Source organism: Diplotaxodon limnothrissa, linkage group LG1 (genome assembly GCF_057381915.1).
Source record: "Diplotaxodon limnothrissa isolate DT_005_m linkage group LG1, D_limnothrissa_male_GT1.1, whole genome shotgun sequence".
Lineage (NCBI taxonomy): Eukaryota > Metazoa > Chordata > Actinopteri > Cichliformes > Cichlidae > Diplotaxodon > Diplotaxodon limnothrissa.
Genome location: NC_140596.1, coordinates 9,281,550 through 9,299,550, shown reverse-complemented (window position 1 = coordinate 9,299,550; position 18,001 = coordinate 9,281,550). Strand labels below are relative to the sequence as shown.

General features: G+C 38.6%; 1 protein-coding gene across 1 annotated transcript in view; it reads right to left on the bottom strand.

The window, feature by feature from the left end:
* The window catches only part of tent4b (terminal nucleotidyltransferase 4B), a 28,400-nt gene extending 12,045 nt beyond the window's left edge, over window positions 1-16,355 (bottom strand). The window contains exon 1 of the mRNA XM_085363178.1: window positions 15,469-16,355. Within this exon, the coding sequence (XP_085219304.1) occupies window positions 15,469-16,004 (536 nt within the window). The 5' untranslated portion in view covers window positions 16,005-16,355. The remainder of the gene's footprint in view (window positions 1-15,468) is intronic.
* Window positions 16,356-18,001: the final 1,646 nt, after the last annotated feature.

Below are 18,001 nucleotides of genomic sequence, written 5' to 3'. Positions count from 1 at the left end.
GCCGATTGTTGAGTGAAACAGATGAACCAGAATTGGTTTGTAAAAATGGTGCAACTTCAGTGATGTGGAACTGTTTTGGTGTTTGTCCGTCAGATACACGACAAAGCACATTTTTTTGCAGAACATGCAAGCGGCCATCGTTATTGTCGTATTTGTCGGACTAAGATGCTCTTAAATCTGGGAGTAATCTGGATCCTAAACTCCGTATGCTTCTGGTCAAACGAACACTGCAGCATCACTGAGAGTTAAAAACTGTCTAAATTCTTTCATCTTTAATAAAACGATCAGCATTGCTGCTTTACCAGGTGTAACTAAGAAGTTTAACTTCCAGGCATCCATGAAAACAAAATTTATTACATTTAACGGAGTTAGAAGTTAGCAGGAAGCTAGCGGAAGTTAGCTCGCTAGTTTCGCTAGTTACCTAAGCATGATATTGCATGTTCTGACTGAGAGATTTCTGAAAAAATTCAAACGTACACCTCTGCTATCACTTCCAACATAAATGAAGACAGGAAACTAAACAGCAGTGACGTTTGTAGGGTTACTGAAGTTGGACTAGTTGGTATATAATGATGTGCTACGTGATCGCTAGCGACACAGCTATGTTAGCATAACATAAACAGTGAAGCTGGAGGACAAACACTAACACTTTTCCCACTTATAAAAGTTAACGTTAAGGTTCCTGATAGTTAAAGACAAATGCAATCGCATGGCAGGATGCTGTAAACGGACCAAACTTCAGTCAGGAGAACAACTGAAATAATCCATCCACAATATGAGGTTAGTCATTAATATACTGCAACAAAATGGGAATAGAGCAGCTGCCAGAGAATTCAACATTAATGAATCAATGGTACAGAAGTGGAGGAAGCAAGAAGAATGAGTTTAATAAAGTTTGATTTATCTGACTGCTTTGTTTCGCTTAATATGCCTTATAATCCCGTGCACCTTATGGTACGAAAAATACGTACTGCACACTGCAGTTTAATGTTGCAAAGCACTTCTTTTTAACTTTAGTGGATATTATACATGGTTATGCTCAGGATGTGTCAGCTTTCAGCAAGGAATTTGCATTTGCACTGTTACATTTTTATAAAGCTTTAATGTACATAAAAACCAGCTTCTTGTTTAAGTGAAAATAAATGGAAGGTTGTCTTTTTGCGCTAGTAATGTTGTGGAGTTGTATTTTGTCTCGCATCAATTATATCGTCAGTTATATAGTTATTGCAAATTTTCAAATATATATATCGTGATAAATATTTTTGGCCATATCGCCCTGCTCTACTTCTAAGTAATACTAACTGAAAACTGATTACCACTATGGGCAGATAAAGACAAGACAAGATCCCCAAAGCAATTTTTTCTCCCCAGAAAAGCATGCTGATATTACATCTGTCACAAAGATGCTTCCATTAGCTGGAAGGACGGTTTCATCTTAAAGAAAGCTTCAGACTGCTGACCTCAAATACAGAAATAAAGTGAACAGAATGGCTTCATTTAGTTTCATTCGCTTCCTTCTTTCACATCAAACATGTTACTGCTGTTTGCATCTTCCTTCTGAAAAGTTTGATAACCTTAAGTGCAGGTTTTTATACAGAACACAAGCTGGTACCACATACAATTCATTTCTTTTGGACATCCAAGAATGCAAATAGTTGTTTGGGTTTTTTTGCCCCACCCTCCAATGACGCTGGAGAAATTTCAGCCTCAATCACACACTAAGTTTCATTTAAGGGTAAACAGAAACTGAAAAGCTCCAATCTGCATTACAGAAGAATTACTTTTAATCTCATGGTTTAGAGAACACACGTCACCATGGCTTCATTCAGGATACCTAAAAATAGGTCAAGTTAAATTAACCTCTGTCAAATGCATTCTCAACAGAACATTGATGTCAAGCAGTTTCACTTACCAACAGCACCACTAGGTTTCATTTTACAGCAAACAGTACTACTGCTTCCTTGTTTTCAAGTGATGAGAGCACACATTTAAAAACAAATAATGAATTCCTCCTCTGGCCTCACCTTCTAGGATCAAATTACATCCCAGTCCTCTGGCCTGCCTGACTTGAAAGCTTCAGGACCCTTGGTACCATTTATCACATAATCCCACTTGCCTATATCACTGTGGTGTTACATAACCTAGAAGAGCAGCTTTCCAGAGAGCTGAGACTTGGAGAGAAGTCTAACACTTTCCTCCAACAAGCTTATTCTAGTGTTTGAAATGTTGCCAGTCATGTTTATTCCCAATTGCTGCCTCTAACATTAGTGCTGCTTCATTTTAAACCAGTTGTGTTTTGTACTCTAATGTAATTTGGTCAATATGTATGAATAAAATATGAATGGAGCAGAGCTGCTTAGGAGCAATGTTGAATTTTCTTCTGACACCACTTTTTGACTCCCCAGTAAGGCTGTTCGATATAACATATATATATCGGATGACGATATAAAAACGTCTATCGTTTCATTTTACGCTATCGTTTGTTTCGTGGTGTCGCAAAATAAACTGTTTACGGCAATATTTTTTCATCGTTTTGATGGTCACTGTAGTGGCTATATTAATTTCTTAAAGTTCTCTCTTTCTCTTATATTTAATATACTACAGACGGACAAGCGCCTGTTTTTATGCGTTGTTGTTAGCAACAACGACGGTAAAACCAACGCGTGTCCGCTTGTTTATTTTACATATAAACCTTTCACAATAAAGCTCAAGATCCTGTTGAGACTTTTCAAAATAAACTGAATCACGTGAAAGAGTATGCAGAGTATTTACGGATGAAAAGCAAAAAAAGACCCATCAGGTGCTAAAAAATAAACCTTAGACTCAAACGTTAGAACAGGCTTTTCCCCGCAGCAGGCTGTGTAATAAATACTCAAAGAAAACGGCGGCCATTAAATTTATGTCTAAAAATGTATCGTTACATGCATCGGTTAAAACACTCGACTCCAGGTACACGACACCCAGCTGGAAACACTTCACACAAGTCGAGCTGCCCGAGATTCACAGAAAATGTTAAATTTTTGTGATTTATATCGTTATCGGGACAATAGATGTCTTATATCGGGATATGAGATTTTGGTCATATCGCACAGCCCTACTCCCCAGAGTACTGGAATTGACTTTGTGTCGGTCTGAGGAATTAAAGCAGTGCTTTTACTAATCATTTCATTTATAAAAATAGAAAAAAAAAAAAACTATGAAAACAGTCTGTGATAGCTGAAAGCACAGTCAAAGGTCTAGTTTTCACCAATCACACTTAAAAAGCTAAATATTACTATAAAAGTTCAAACAAATCTTAGAAAACATTTAAAAATGTTTTACTTTCTATCAAATGATTGGTTAGTGACTGCAATTCAACGTGTAGGTCCCCAGGTGTCCAGCACCATTAGGCAATGTCATGTATGTATGGGGGGGTATGGCAACATATGTGCCCTAATCAGTGAAATTCACGATATTGCTCCACAATAATCAAAATATCTTCCCAGTCAGTTAAATCACATTTGAAATGATTTATCACAGCGGAAGAGACAGAGCTCTGAGCTCTTAACCGCATAACAAATGATGTTTTAAATGTTATATACCTATGTGGTATGTGACTTTTGTTGCCATGATGCCAGGTCTCTCTTGGAAATGAGATTTTTAATCTCAATGAGATTTTTTTTACCTGGATAAATAAAGGAATAATAATAATAATAATAATAATAAATAGAAAATGAGAAGCAATGAGTAACCATTTCCCTCAAAGCCTACAGAGATTAAAACATCAGTGATCAGGCAGTGATTCAGTGCAGGAGCAGGACTGACAGGTCAGAGGTAAGGATGAAAAACTTGGCAGCTTAAGTTTCAAATTGCTGACAGTGAGGGTGAGACTTGACACAGCACAGCTTGAGTTGAGTTCCTGAACTTGGTTGGCTTCATTCCCCACTAAACTTGGCACAAATCACAAGGACTCAGTTTATGCATTAAAATTTATACTCGAAAACAAGACTGTACACTCCAACCAAATGCACTTTTTTTTTTATGCATACTTGAATGTTTTTGTAAATAAATTCCTGTAAAAGGGGCTATACTTCATGAGGACACACCCTGTCCAGGAGGCATAATAGGGCCTTCTGGTGGTTGGAAAAATAATTCCAAGTCAAACATGGAGAGCAAAAGGTATAACAAGCAAAGCAAATGGTAAAAAAAAAAAAAAAAAAAAAAAAAATTATATATATATATATATATATATATATATATATATATATATATATATATATATATATATATATATATATATATATATATATATATATTTTTTTTTTTTTTTTTTTTTTTTTTTGTTAAATACATAAAGAAATAAAAAATAAAAAGAAAATATGAAGGCCAGACATGGACCAGAGGTAAGACAGAAAAATTAGGGTAGAGATGCAGGATTGGGTGTGGTGCTGAAAAGCGTTCATGTGAATGAGAGCCATCTGTTAAGTTGGTGAGAATGAAGGAAAAAGAGGTTACTGTCACATCACACTGAGCAACATTTACTGGATGTTCCAATAAATGTATTTACTGAAGCAAACCTTTAGAATTTAATATTTAATGGCCACTTTAAGACATTCCTGTGCCGAAAAACACCTGCTCAATGCAGTCTAGTTATGCACCAGATTAATCATGCTACAGTTCTCGCCATTTTTGTTGGTATATTTAGCCAAAACAAGTTCAAACATTATCCTTTTAGTCAAATCAAGGCTTGAAATTTGTGCTGTGCCAACCTTTGCAACAAAGGGTTCCATGCACATCTACAGCAACGTTACATGACACTGCTGTGTCTATGAAATGACATCTTCAACAACAGTAGCTTTGAACTGACGGGGATGCCTGGAGGCAAACCAGTCGCATTACACACAGCGTTGCTAAATGAGGACGAGCACAAACAGAAGTAGACGCGTCAGTGTCACACAGATGGCATATTCATTAATGTTTCATCAATGAACTGATCCGGTGGTAAATGTTGGCCACTGGGACAACACAGCTCCAGTTACACAAAAGCCCACACACTGCTGACTAAGTGTGACAGGCCTGGGTACACCTGAATGATGTACCAGGGTGCTATGGTCTAAATAGGAATAGCTACACCAGAAACCTGATATAGTCCAGGATAGTAGTTGGAGCTTGAAAATCACTCTAATCATCATGTTTAAAAATAAATAAAGTTACAATGGTTGATGCTCATATTAAGGATGTGTGCAACTAATGTTTAAAATGCTGCTGCCCTGGCTAGTCATCAAATACAATCCAGGAGTACTTCTGCTAGTTGCAAACATGTGGACAAACCAGCACAGTTTTGCAGTACTTTGATGTAAAAGAACAGATGCAGCAGTCTCAGTGTAAACTCAACCACATGATTGTTAACCATGCGTTTTCTAGCTTTTAGACTAGGTCTTCAGTCCTCTGTTAGTTGAAACAGTCACCAGGAAAATCTCTATCAATCACTGTGATAGGTTTAAATAATGAGTTCTGTGTATTTACCACCAAAATTCAGGGTCCTCTAAGCACTCAGTTTCAGACAGTCAACTCGTACCAGGCTGTTAGCATAGAAAGTCTACCCATTTGCTGATCAAACCTTCTATTCGCAATGAGCAATAAGAAAATCAACTTAAAAGAAGAGGAGCTAAAACGCCTCGCTTTAAATAAATAGGGCTCCATTTTTAACTGTCAGCCATGCAAAGCTCACCTACAACAGTGCAATAAACAGAAAATGGTAATAAAATGTTTGTGTGGCTGTTTTTCCTTGTTTTGTTTTTTTAAACTACTAATAGACAAGAGTCAGTTACGATCTTTCCTTTGGAAAATACTGTTTTACAAGTTCACTGCATCACACTGGAACACAGGAAGTTTCCATAGGACTGGAAGAGAGAAGAAAAAAGGGAAAAAAAACAACTACATTCCTCACTACACATGGGAAGACAGTATGACCAGCTGCCCACACGTGCTGTTCAGAGTGGGCCCGTTTTACATGGTATTCACAGGACACGCATAAGGCTTCTTTCTCACTACAAGCTTACACACTTTGGCTGACAGCCAGCCAGTAAGCAGAGAAAGAAAAAGGAGAGGGTGACATGGATGTCAAAGCCAGCAGAAACTAGATGAACCACAGCTCCACTAACAGAGTTTTAGTCACAGAAGCACTGTCTATGGGTGTCCTAGGGTCATATAAATATCTAAAAAAAATAGATGCAGTAAATGGTAATAAAACAATATGGTGAGTCAACTCATTAGTGAACTATTAACCACACATTTAATTAGCTTGTAAGAGATGTACTCTATAACTGGAGCCCTCAGCTAAGGTGAAAACTATGGTCAGGTTTGACATGAGGGTTGTTTATTTTTGTTTTACTCTTTCATTTCTGTGTCGTGGCCGTGGGCATGCACAAACATATCCAAAATATTAAACACAAATTCAGTTAACTTCAAATGCAATGAACTTGGTACCTTAACGTCTACTTAAATGCCTCTGGACTACTTGCATTAGCTATAAATCTTTGTTACTATGACTTGCTATTTCAGATGTTTTGTCTCCCATGTTTGGAAATGCCATTTAAGTTAACAAAAATGGACACATGTAGTATAGCAAGCTTAATTTTAAGATCGTCAAAACAAAATAATCTGCATTTAAAGACTCCTTTTTGCATTTTTTAAAGCAGGTTTCATCTTTTTACTTTACAGCAGTGAATTTTTGCCCCAACCTAAAAGCTCAAATCACCATTTTGTTCAGGTAGAGTAATGATGAGAAGAGTGCTTTCAGTAAAGTTTACCAATTGACAGGAAGTAAAGCAACATTTCCACAGTTGAATCTGTGGAAGAATCATGAACAGTTACTTTGGTCTTGAGAGCCCTCAGAATCTCTCACCCAGTTTACTGTCTGTAGCATGCTACAGTTTGCGATTAGCTATGGCTCTCTATTACTTTCTAGTTACTACTGTGTAGGTCTCCCAAGGCATGCAAGTTTACTGCCAACTGGGGCCGTCTCCACAAGCAAACTTTTCACAGTTGGGGCAGATGAGCACTTGGCCTTTTGAGAACAGCTATATAATCAAAACACCTATTAGTCTGGGCATAAAACGTCCTACCAGATCACAATGTGTCCTCCACCCTCCTCACTGATTCAATTGCTTCTTTTTTCCCCCCCTTTTGTTTTTTTAGTTTTGTTTTAATTTAACAGTCAAGGGCAAAGCCATTTTAGTCAACACAATCACCACAGTACAACACTACTGACCAAAACAATTATGATTATGAATTTACTAGAGTCACGCAGCCTTGTAATCTAATAAAACTACCTATCACTTTGAATTCTAACATCATGTCCCTGCTGTAAATGACTAACCTTGAGACATTATCTACACAATAAAAAGCACAACATGTGTTCTGCAGGACAGAAAAAGGCCACAGTTCTACCATCTACACTTACTTCCTGTGACCATATCAAGAATCTAAATAGCTGTTCTACATGACTAGAAAATTAGGTGGAAACACTCCCTTCAAGCTCCTAATCTGATTGGATGGACAGAAAGGGCTCAGGTTTCACTCTCAAGTGGGTTGGCTTTGTTTAATGGAAGTAAGGCCGTGTGGAGCATGTAAACACTGATCCATTGCCATCAAGAGGCAGGCTGCTTGCTTGGACCATTTAAGTTCCAGAAAACCTGGAGGAGCGTCAAACACAAATAAGCACATGCCTCTGCCTCTCTAGCCAACCCACATGCCCAAATATAGTGTACAGATTGTCCCATGGAAAAATGCACTACCATATTGCTCTGTTTTGCCATTTTCAAATACCAAAAATGCAACAGTGATTCTCTGGTTTACATACGCCTGCTGCCCAAAACATTGACAAGACAGATTTGGGAAAAAGAATCTAAAGCATGTCACTGCACAGGGGGGCAAAAATGGCAAAAATTTGGCTGGTCACAGACTAAAACCAGACAGGAATCCCAGTAAAAGCTTGAGTGGAATTTTTTATTTTAAAAGTGTTTTGTTTTTTGTTTTTTGTTTTTTTAAAAACTTCTTTACCTTCTTCTTAAAAAAAATCAAAAGGTGAAGAACTGAAATGCTCATTTTCCACTTTTGCCTTATGCCACTCTGTAAAGGAAAATTTGTGTGCCTATTCCTACACTACATTCTGGGTACACAACCAACAGCCCATAACGAAATAACTAAGACACTAGATCTTAGTAGAATCCTGACTGGAGAAGAGGGCTTGAAGGAGAAAAGGATGAACCAAAATGACACCAACAGTAGCCACAGTGGGCAGTTTGTTGTTTGTTGTTTTGTTTATTAAAAAACAAAACAACAACAAAATGCTCAGGTACAATATAGACTATGGGTCCGTTCTTCGTACCTCGCTTACTACATCCAAGATCAAATGACACATCCAAGATCAAATCATCGCGCTAACTTTGAGCTCGCTATTCCGGTTCTCCGAACACACCTGTTGTTGACGATTAGTATAGCTGGATGAAGTAATGTGAGATCACTGGGTGGCTTAACAGGGGCTACGCATCAATAGTAGAAACATTGATCGGCAACCCTTTGATTGGTCGGCGAAAATGTCGAAGGAGTGCGCTCGGTATTTTTCGGCAGCAGAGCAAGAACTCTTGATTGAGGGATTTCAGGAGTTTCAGAGTTTAATTAAAACGCAAGGGAACACTGCAAAGGCTGCAAAAGCAAGGAGAGAGGGCTGGCAGAAAGTTGCTGACAAATTAAACTCGCAAGTAATTTAATAATAATAATAATAATAATAATAATAATAATAATGGATTGGATTGATATAGCGCTTTTCAAGGCACCCAAAGCGCTTTACAATACCACTATTCATTCACTCTCACATTCACACACTGGTGGAGGCAGCTACGGTTGTAGCCACAGCTGCCCTGGGGCAGACTGACAGAAGCGAGGCTGCCATATCACGCCATCGGCCCCTCTGGCCAACACCAGTAGGCAGTAGGGTAAATTTATTATATTACACTATATTATATTATGTTACATTATATCCTCTTTCACATTAGAGCCACAACAGGACCCACTAGAACATGGGAACAAGTAAAAGTGAAATATAAGAATATTCTTCAGAACGGTAATATTTATCACTTATATTGCTTTTAGTCTCTTGAAAAGAGACCCTGAAATAATCTGTTTGTTTATAACAGCAACCAAGAAAAGGGCAGAGCACAAAAAGACAGGTGGTAGTCCTGCACCTCCTCGTCAACAAGTTGGTTAAGTGAATAATACCCTCACGGGAAAATCGATATCTCTCTATGAGCACACTGTCGCGCTGAGCTAAAGGATCCTGTCTATCCCGCAATATACGCTGAATTCTGAGAACTCTCCTTATCAATCTTGCACCTTCCGCAATGGGCTGCTCGCGTATACGGACAGGACATGGCTGCGACAGACTTCCCAAATCCACCTTCGCTTTTATAACCGTGGTCTCTCATCTTGATTACACGAAGTAATTTACAATTACTACTCTAAAATATGAATTACAGCTGAAATAATCAAATACATGAAATAGAATGATTAATAGTACATTTCCCTTTTTTTAGGAAATGACCTGTATGTATCTGTATGGAATCAATGAAAGGATCAAATACTGCATTATCTTTAGTTACATTGATAATATTTATTTATGGTAAAACAGTGGTAAAATATCGCTGTTGCTTTCGTATACATGAAGCGGACATACCTGAGTGGCCGCGATCTAATCTTGTTTACATAAAGTAAGCCTGCTCCCGAGCAGGTTTACACTTACGGATCTGTTGCTATGACAGCAAGTCCCGGATGAGCTTCGGAGAACCGAACGATCCAAGATCACGCAAAATCGTCAACAATCAAATCCAGCTAACTTACTTAGCGAGGTACGAAGAGCGGACCCTATGTCTGCAAATTTCTGTGTTGAACCCACACTACCCTGTTCTCTTAAGAGCGCAGATGAAAGGCTTTAGAACAGTTTTTCACACGTGTAACCAACACTTGCTCAATATTATTATTATATGGCTCACTTAGATAGCTCTTACTAATCACAGATGAATCACAGAGAAGAAACTTGGAAGATTTAACATGAGTAATGCAAGATTTCTCTGGTCATGTTGGCATGATTGTCATAGCAACAGCAACTTGTAAAGGTACAACAATAAATCTTGGACTGAGACAAGCTAGCTTGCATGCTAATACATTTGTTAATAGACAGGGTGATGACTCTCCACAAGGATTCATTTTGTCTACAGTTCATCAAACTAGAAGTGCAACCACTTTATTTTCAGTATATTTTAATAACCTGATTTGACTGACCAAAGCCACACCAAATGATTTGAATAAAGCTCATCTGGTTGGCTAACACCTGTAACAGCACTTGACAAGATGAATTCTACTGGACTTTTCACTGCAAGCTCAGCAAGCAAAGCAACAAATCCATAATTCAATTCAGCAAAACTTAACATCATCCCACTAAAAGTGAAGGTGAAGATGGGGTTAACCAATGAGCATGGCTTTGGTCTGATCTTTAGAATCACCCAATTTTTATGAGAGTAGACTTAAAGTCTTACTGTGAACGAAAACTGGTGACTGAGCCTATAAATTCAAATTGTTGAAAACCTCATCAACTTCAATTGATGTTTTGCACACTCATGTCCACAGATCACATGGTATTAACTTCCACACCATTTTGTCATGGTGACAATGTAGGATCACGTGAATAAGGCATTCGGTTGCATGTGGTTGCTAGAGGTTTACTGCAGTTGCTGGGAAAATTATTACTAAAATCCCCACCCATGCACGCCTAAAGACTAGCCAGCCAGCCCCCTGGCAACCACTTGTTGCGAGGGAAAAGTGTATTTCCCAACCAGTTGGTTAAATAGCAGCCTTGCGATTGCTTTGGTGACATATTGCTACAGTTGTACTTTGAATGGCAATGACGGATTGTCTAAGAAACACTGTCCAGCTACTCTCCAAGATGTAGTGAAACTGTGACGCAAACTGAACATGAAGAGGGTTCACCTTCAAAGTAAAAGCTGTGCCTTAGTAGTGTAGCCAACATTTTGCAAAATACAGAGCTTTTGCTTTGAAGGCAAGTAGGGCTGAACGATATATCGCATTTGCGATAATATCGCGACATGATCAAGTGCAATTTTCTAACCGCAAAGGCTGCGATTATACTCTGGACATGTCCAAATTCATGGGCTGCATCCTCCTGAGGCCGCATTTGTAGACCGATTACGTCACAGCGACGCGCCGAAGGCTGTCCAAATTACTACCATATCCCAGAATTCATAGCGCGGCCCAGCCAAACTCCAGTTTCCAGCAATGGCGGCCGCTACTAAGTTTTAAAATTACTCATACTAATCTTTCTGGGTCACAAAATAAACTTAACATATTTTCAGGCGAGAAAGTAGTTGTGTAAACATCAAATATCTGCTCGGTTTATCAAGATATCCCATATTTGCAAAAGTGCTTCGACGTTTTCAGAGGCGTCTGCTACCCACCAGCTCGACAGCTAGCCGGGAGCTCGAGGGTTACTGATGCGGCCGAGAACGGCACAACTCCCGGCACATCATTTTCAGATCACCGCGGAGTTTCGCTGCTCGGGTTAAACGTAATATATGTCACTTAGACAACCTAAAAATGTTATTGTTTGGCTTTTTTCAGTGTTTTGTTTGTTCGTGAGTAAATCGGTTTGGCTGAGATTAAAGTTATTAGATTAGATAAAATAAAACTTTATTAATCCCCCGGGTGGGTTCCTCCTTGGTTTTCACACAGCTGACTAAACGTCAAACAGAAAACTTATTAAACAGAAGTATGAGACAGTCGAGAATTTACACCAGTGTCTGGTTATATTTTAGATAGCAAGAAGCAGACGGCCGAGTTTATTAAACTCCACCGAGACAGCGGTGACGCTAATCAGAACTAGACCGTCCAATTTCACGCCTTTAAATTTTAAAGGCGTGTTTGTGTGTGTGTTTATACAATTGCTATTATGTTTGCACTTTATGTGTAATGTTACTGACTGCAGAGATCAGTAAGATGTGTGTATTTTTTATTTATTAGTTTTATTTATTTAATATTATTTTTTAATTGAATGACTGTCTAGTAGTTCACAGATGTCGAAAAACTGAGTGTGGTAAAGCCACTGATTTTGTTTATGTATATTTCTGCAATCTGCACATTGCACTGACTTTCATTTTAATGTTTACACCAGGGTTCCTTGTCAGCACTTTATGCTCAGATGTTTGTAAGCTAAAAATAAACTATTGTGTATGTTCAAATATACTGTTGTGATTGAAGAAGTTAAATAAAAATGTCAGTCATCAATTCATGCATCACCTCATGTCATCATAACAGAGGTCTGTCTTCCAGGAAAGAACAGTTTGAAATTAATGTAATATAGTATTGGCCATACTATATGATGTATTGCTTGTCTTTGTTTAATAATACAGAAGACAAAGACCTTAAAAAAATAATCGCATATCGCATCGCAATCGCAATATTGGGGCAAAAAAAAAATCGCAATTAGATTATTTTCCATAATCGTTCAGCCCTAAAGGCAAGCATTCTCCTTTTCCAGTTTACCATCGTACCCTCTCAAGTTTTACTACTTCTGGGCTTAGAGTTCGTTAGTACGCTAAGATAAACATGAAACTCTATAGGCAAGTGTGCCAATCTCCAGGCAAAAAAAATGAATCTACAAAAAAAAAAAAAAAAAAAAAAAAAAGGAAGAAATTGGTGAAACCAATTTCACCTAGCGACACACAGGAACTTGCCAACCAGTTGGAACATTTTTCCCCCTACCAACCAGTGGTTGTATCACATCCAATATGCCGGCCAAATCAAGAAATGTGCACATGACATAAATAAAATAGGACAAGCGGTCTTTGAAATCCCAGGTAACTACATCTCACAGTCAAAAACAGTAGAAAAGTATAGTCTTTTTAAGCAAGAACCAATCAGCCACAAGATACTCTTCTCATGAACAACATGACCATTAATGCTAGCACCCATGACAGCAGTGCTTTTTAAAGCCACTGATTTAAAAGTATATTCCATCTGTCTGACTCAAGGTGTTGCATTAGTGTGCTCCCAGGCTACAACTCCCTAGCAACAAAACATGTATAACAAGGGATATTTTACAGTGAACCATTCACATATACAGTAGCTCTGCACATGTTCATTTTCAAAATACATTTACTGTACTGCCATACATCACATTGGCCCTGTGATTTACTACAGTATGGTTAAACAGAAAGCCTTCCGTGGTGGTTGAAGTCCGATTCTGACTCTGAGGTTCAGGTTTTAGTATTAGCCCAGCTAATCACTAAGGAATGTCCTTAAGCAAACACAGAGCTACAATATTACTATAAATGAGAATCAGCCAAAGACTAAACTCCACACTAGGGTGTTCTGCTTGTCTGCACTTGCCTAACAGAAAGGGGTGGGAAAAGAGACAAACTTCTGCTCTTTAAGAAAAAGAAAATTAAAACAGAGCCCCACCCACCAAAATATTTCCCCACAGTGATCACATCTAAAAGAAACAAATGACAAGAATGAAAAGAAAAAGGCAAAAAGTTAATATAGGCAGTCTTCTCTCATTGAGTCATGTAGTTCAATACTGTAGACTAATGCTAGAAGACTAAATGTAGTAGGTAGGAACAACAATATAAGCCCGGCAATTTAAACATGCATGCTCTCTACGGAATCAAATCTCATTCTCAGTAAATGAAGTGAGTGTCTCTCAAATGAAGTGATAGTATAGTTTAGTAGCTGCCAGAATCTGCTTTGTGGAAATTATGAATCAAATAACTGCTGAAGTTAGCATTAAACTCCAGTATTTTTTCCCTTGCATATGAATAATGTTGGTACCCAAAGAGTCTTTGACCCCTCTCCAAAGGAAAAGCATTAGGACTATAATAAATATTTCAAAGACAACCAGATTTTAAGAAGGGTTTGTTTGTAAGCAGGGAAACAGACTGATTGCCATAACAATGCTATAACCATGTTGACTATCCATGAGTGCTGGTCAAAAATCACCACCAATGCCAAAAATTCTTTTAACTTGCATTTTCTTTTGCTTTCACAGTGCACTCTGTGTTAAAATACACCGTTGTTAGTGGCTAGAAATAACAGGAAAATAATTTAATTCCTTAAAAGGGGCTACAAACACTCCTTAGCTGTCCACAGACTAACAGCACTTATGATCACACTCCGCAGGCTAATAGAAATCCACAGCGACACTAACTAAAAGGCCACTTCACAACCACAATCGTAGTATAGCATCCATACAGCAGATTTGATCTACCATCAGCCCAGGTTAGCCAACCTGTTTCGAGTTGATTTGCATTCCTTCACCTTGTATTTGTCAGTGTCATGATGTTATTCTTTACCTTTGCAATTTGTCCTCTGTCATATCTTTCACCCTCTGAGCATTCTGAGTACACCAGCATTGAATGCCATTAACTGTTTGTCCTCTCTTTCTCCTTGTACTGCAGGTGTGTTTGGCTCAAGAGCAGAAGGCTTTTGATCTGCAGTTACTGACCCCCACCAACTTACTGACTTTTTATTGTACTGTTTGTCATTTCTCCATTTTCCTTCTCTTTGCTTCCCTCTCATAACCAGTTGAAGTGGTCTGTTTCTTCCAAAGGTTCGTTTCTATTAAAGGAGTTTTCGCCTCCCCACTTTCGCCTAAAGTTGTTGGTGAACGCAAACATGAACTTTACCCAGCAACAGTAATGAGTACGTATAAGAACAAGACTGGGTACACTTATCACTTAACCTAAATGATCACTATAATGTTCTAAATACTACAGAGACTCATATGGTGTTGAATATTTATCCAGAACCACGTAGAATCGAAATAATAATTAGACTGTAACAAGGAGCTGGTCATCGATATGCAAACCATAGAGCTTAACACCGACTCTAAGTCTCTGCAACTTTGGAGGGATAAAAAGCCATTCTTCCACAATATACTTCCTTATTTTGGTGTTTCATGATAGTGGCAGAGAGCACTATCAAACTTTTTTTCTTTTAACTCTGGACTGCAAAGGAGATACCATATGATTTTGGCCAAGGAGCCATGTGAACTCACGCCACTCCCACCACAGCACCTTTTCATAACCTTATATAATAGTCTTAAATAAGGTGCCTTTCAACCAAAAGTATTAAATTTTATGCTCAAATGAGCCTTAATGCAATTAGAAAACATTGCACATGGTTGCCCAACACGATAGGTGGAGCTGACAAAGTGGGTGGGGATGGGATCTGACAGCCTCAATTATCTCAGCATGCAGGTGTTCAAGTTAGGCTTTAAATAAACAAATAAATAAAACACTGCAGGTGAACACCTACTTGGGGTTGGCTTACACATTCACACCCTCATTAAGGGGTCCAATACAGTAAAATAATTTATAAAGGTTCTCTCTTTTCCAACTTCGTTAAACTCTTTCTTACCCTATAATTCCCTCCGAGTAGTTCCTTTCTTTCCATGGCGTGCCCGTGTAACCAACATATTCTTTGTTGTCACCGTTTAAGATGACACTGAATCCGAAAGTGCTAGCTTTGTTGTCCCTTTTTCTTTTGGGGGGCTGTCCGTCCGTGACTCCGCTAACAGCGACCCCGCTGCCGTGCTGTTGCTGCCCTCCTCCACCGACACCGCCCGTACCAACGACTCGGCTGTTGTGGTTGCTGTTAGTTTCGAGTGGTATGAAGTCCCCCTGTACTGTCAATTCTCCATCCCCCATCGGGGCCGACATCCCCCGAGTCTTGGCTTCTCCGATGCCGCTGCTTTTTGTATCGGGTGCCTCGTTTCCTTCCGCGACGACGGCTCCCGACACCCCGTTAACGTTAGCTTTTGGGCTCGATACAGTAGTGTAGCTGTTATTCACGTACAAGTAGCCAATTCTCTGTGTCATCTCCCAAATCTGCATCCACAGGTTGTTAGCGGGTCCACGTTGTTCTGGTTGGAACCAGGCGATCCTCGGATCCATCAAATGACACTGTAGGCAAACCGCCCCCCCGCCACCACCGAGCAATGCTCAGCTCGTGTGCAGCTAGCCAGGTCGCTGGCTAACGTTAGCTAGCCTGCTGTAGCCTCGTTATAGCTGCTGCCCGTTACTTCTAGAATCTACTTTTTTTTTTTTTAAAGAAAAAAAAAGAAAAACAACAGGCTCCCTTGTAGTAACGATGAAGACAGTTTTCGACCCAAAAACATCCACAGCAAATAAGTCAAGAGCCTGAGTCAAGTATTAAAAACGGTAGCTCAAGCCAAAGTTGTAGCAGAAGACTGGAAAAACGTGCAGGCACCGCTGGTAGAAGTACCTCTCTGACCCTTTCCTCCAGATCGTGGGTCCCTCAATGGCGGCGTGTATATCTGTACTTCGCATGCGCGGAGCGAGTGAAAAGGGGGCGGGCAGTGTTGTTACGCAACGGACGGCTATTTTTTTTGTTACATAATAACGTCTGATTCTCCTTATTTGATTATTATAATGGGAGAAAACGTGGGAAACGCGTGACATATAGTGCATAAATAACACAACTCAATTTAGTTAATTTAAAGATAAAACTAATAATTAAACCAACTTTGGGAACAGAAACTCGGGACATATTTGAAAAAAAAAATGAAAAAAAACGAATGTTTAATATAGAATTATTTATCTTATAAAATGTTAAATTGACAGGGGGAAAATTTTCAAGAAAAAAACAGCCTTCCTACTCCTTATTATTAACTTACATCTTAGCATACATACGAAACAAAACCTTATTGAGAGCCTTGCTTTTTAAAAAATAAAATTATGCTGAATGTTACAGACACCCTGGATTTTCTTTGATATTGCCTTTTCTTACCATTAATTGCACCTTTTTAAAATAATGCTAAAGAAAATACCTTCTAATTCATTCATCCATTCTGTAGTAAAAACAGACACTTTGAGCAAAGTAGACTTGTACTCATACCAATACACTGTCTAGCATCCCACTTGCTGTATGAAATCAAACACTTTACTAATTTGGGGTTGCTGATGTCAAAATTCATACTCAATTTGCTCTACAGTCATGTTATTTCACAAGTGGCAATTGTAAATACGATATGAAAAGATGGGTTTTTTTCTATTTATATGCTCCACTACATCCAAACATTGACGAAACATCAACGATTTAATGAAAAGGGCATACTTTGTTCATGTTTTGGATGACAGTGGGTGATCAAGACAAGCCATAGGCATCTCATTCAGTTTGCAGGGTGTGTGTCAAGAGCATGGATTAAGGGAAAGAGAAAAGACTTGTGTTTTGGTATTCCAGTCTAATCAAGGGAGCCACAAAAACACTTTGACAACTGCCACTTCAGTTTAATCAATATATTTCTAGATACAGTTCCAAAACAAAATAATTTATTGTTTACCTTAACCAGGCATCAGTAATGAGACCTGTACATCCTCCAGATTAAATACCACCTCACATTTTTACTGGCTCAGGTAATGAGAGGGAAGAGTCTGATGGGGTTTTTCTTTTCTCCAGAGCCACAACATTCTAATGATTTTGAAGATTCTAGTAGCTTATTTGTTGCCTGGTCATTTTGTACATACATGTACAAGATTTTAATCTGCTGAAGGAAGCAGCTGCGTTACTTTGGTCTAGCATCAACTGAGAGGTCAAAAGCCATCTTAAAGTGTATCCTACTGTATAATAGCCATTATGGTCAATTGGTCGTTCTGTGCAATTAAAAGAAGGCTATGCAAATATACAAATTGTGTTGGAGAAGCTGAAATACAATGAGCGCAAACAGGTCATAAGCGAAGAAAAATTGATTTGCTTTTTTGTGACAAAACTATGAGACTGAATATTTTTATAGGCATTTTTAACTGAATTGAACAAGGTAATAATGTTTTTTCTGGAAATCAGCAAATATTTTATATTTTGATGCAGGGCAGCAATAATCACCCAGTGTGTTTAAGTACTCATGCAGAGTAAATATAGTTCACAACAATGC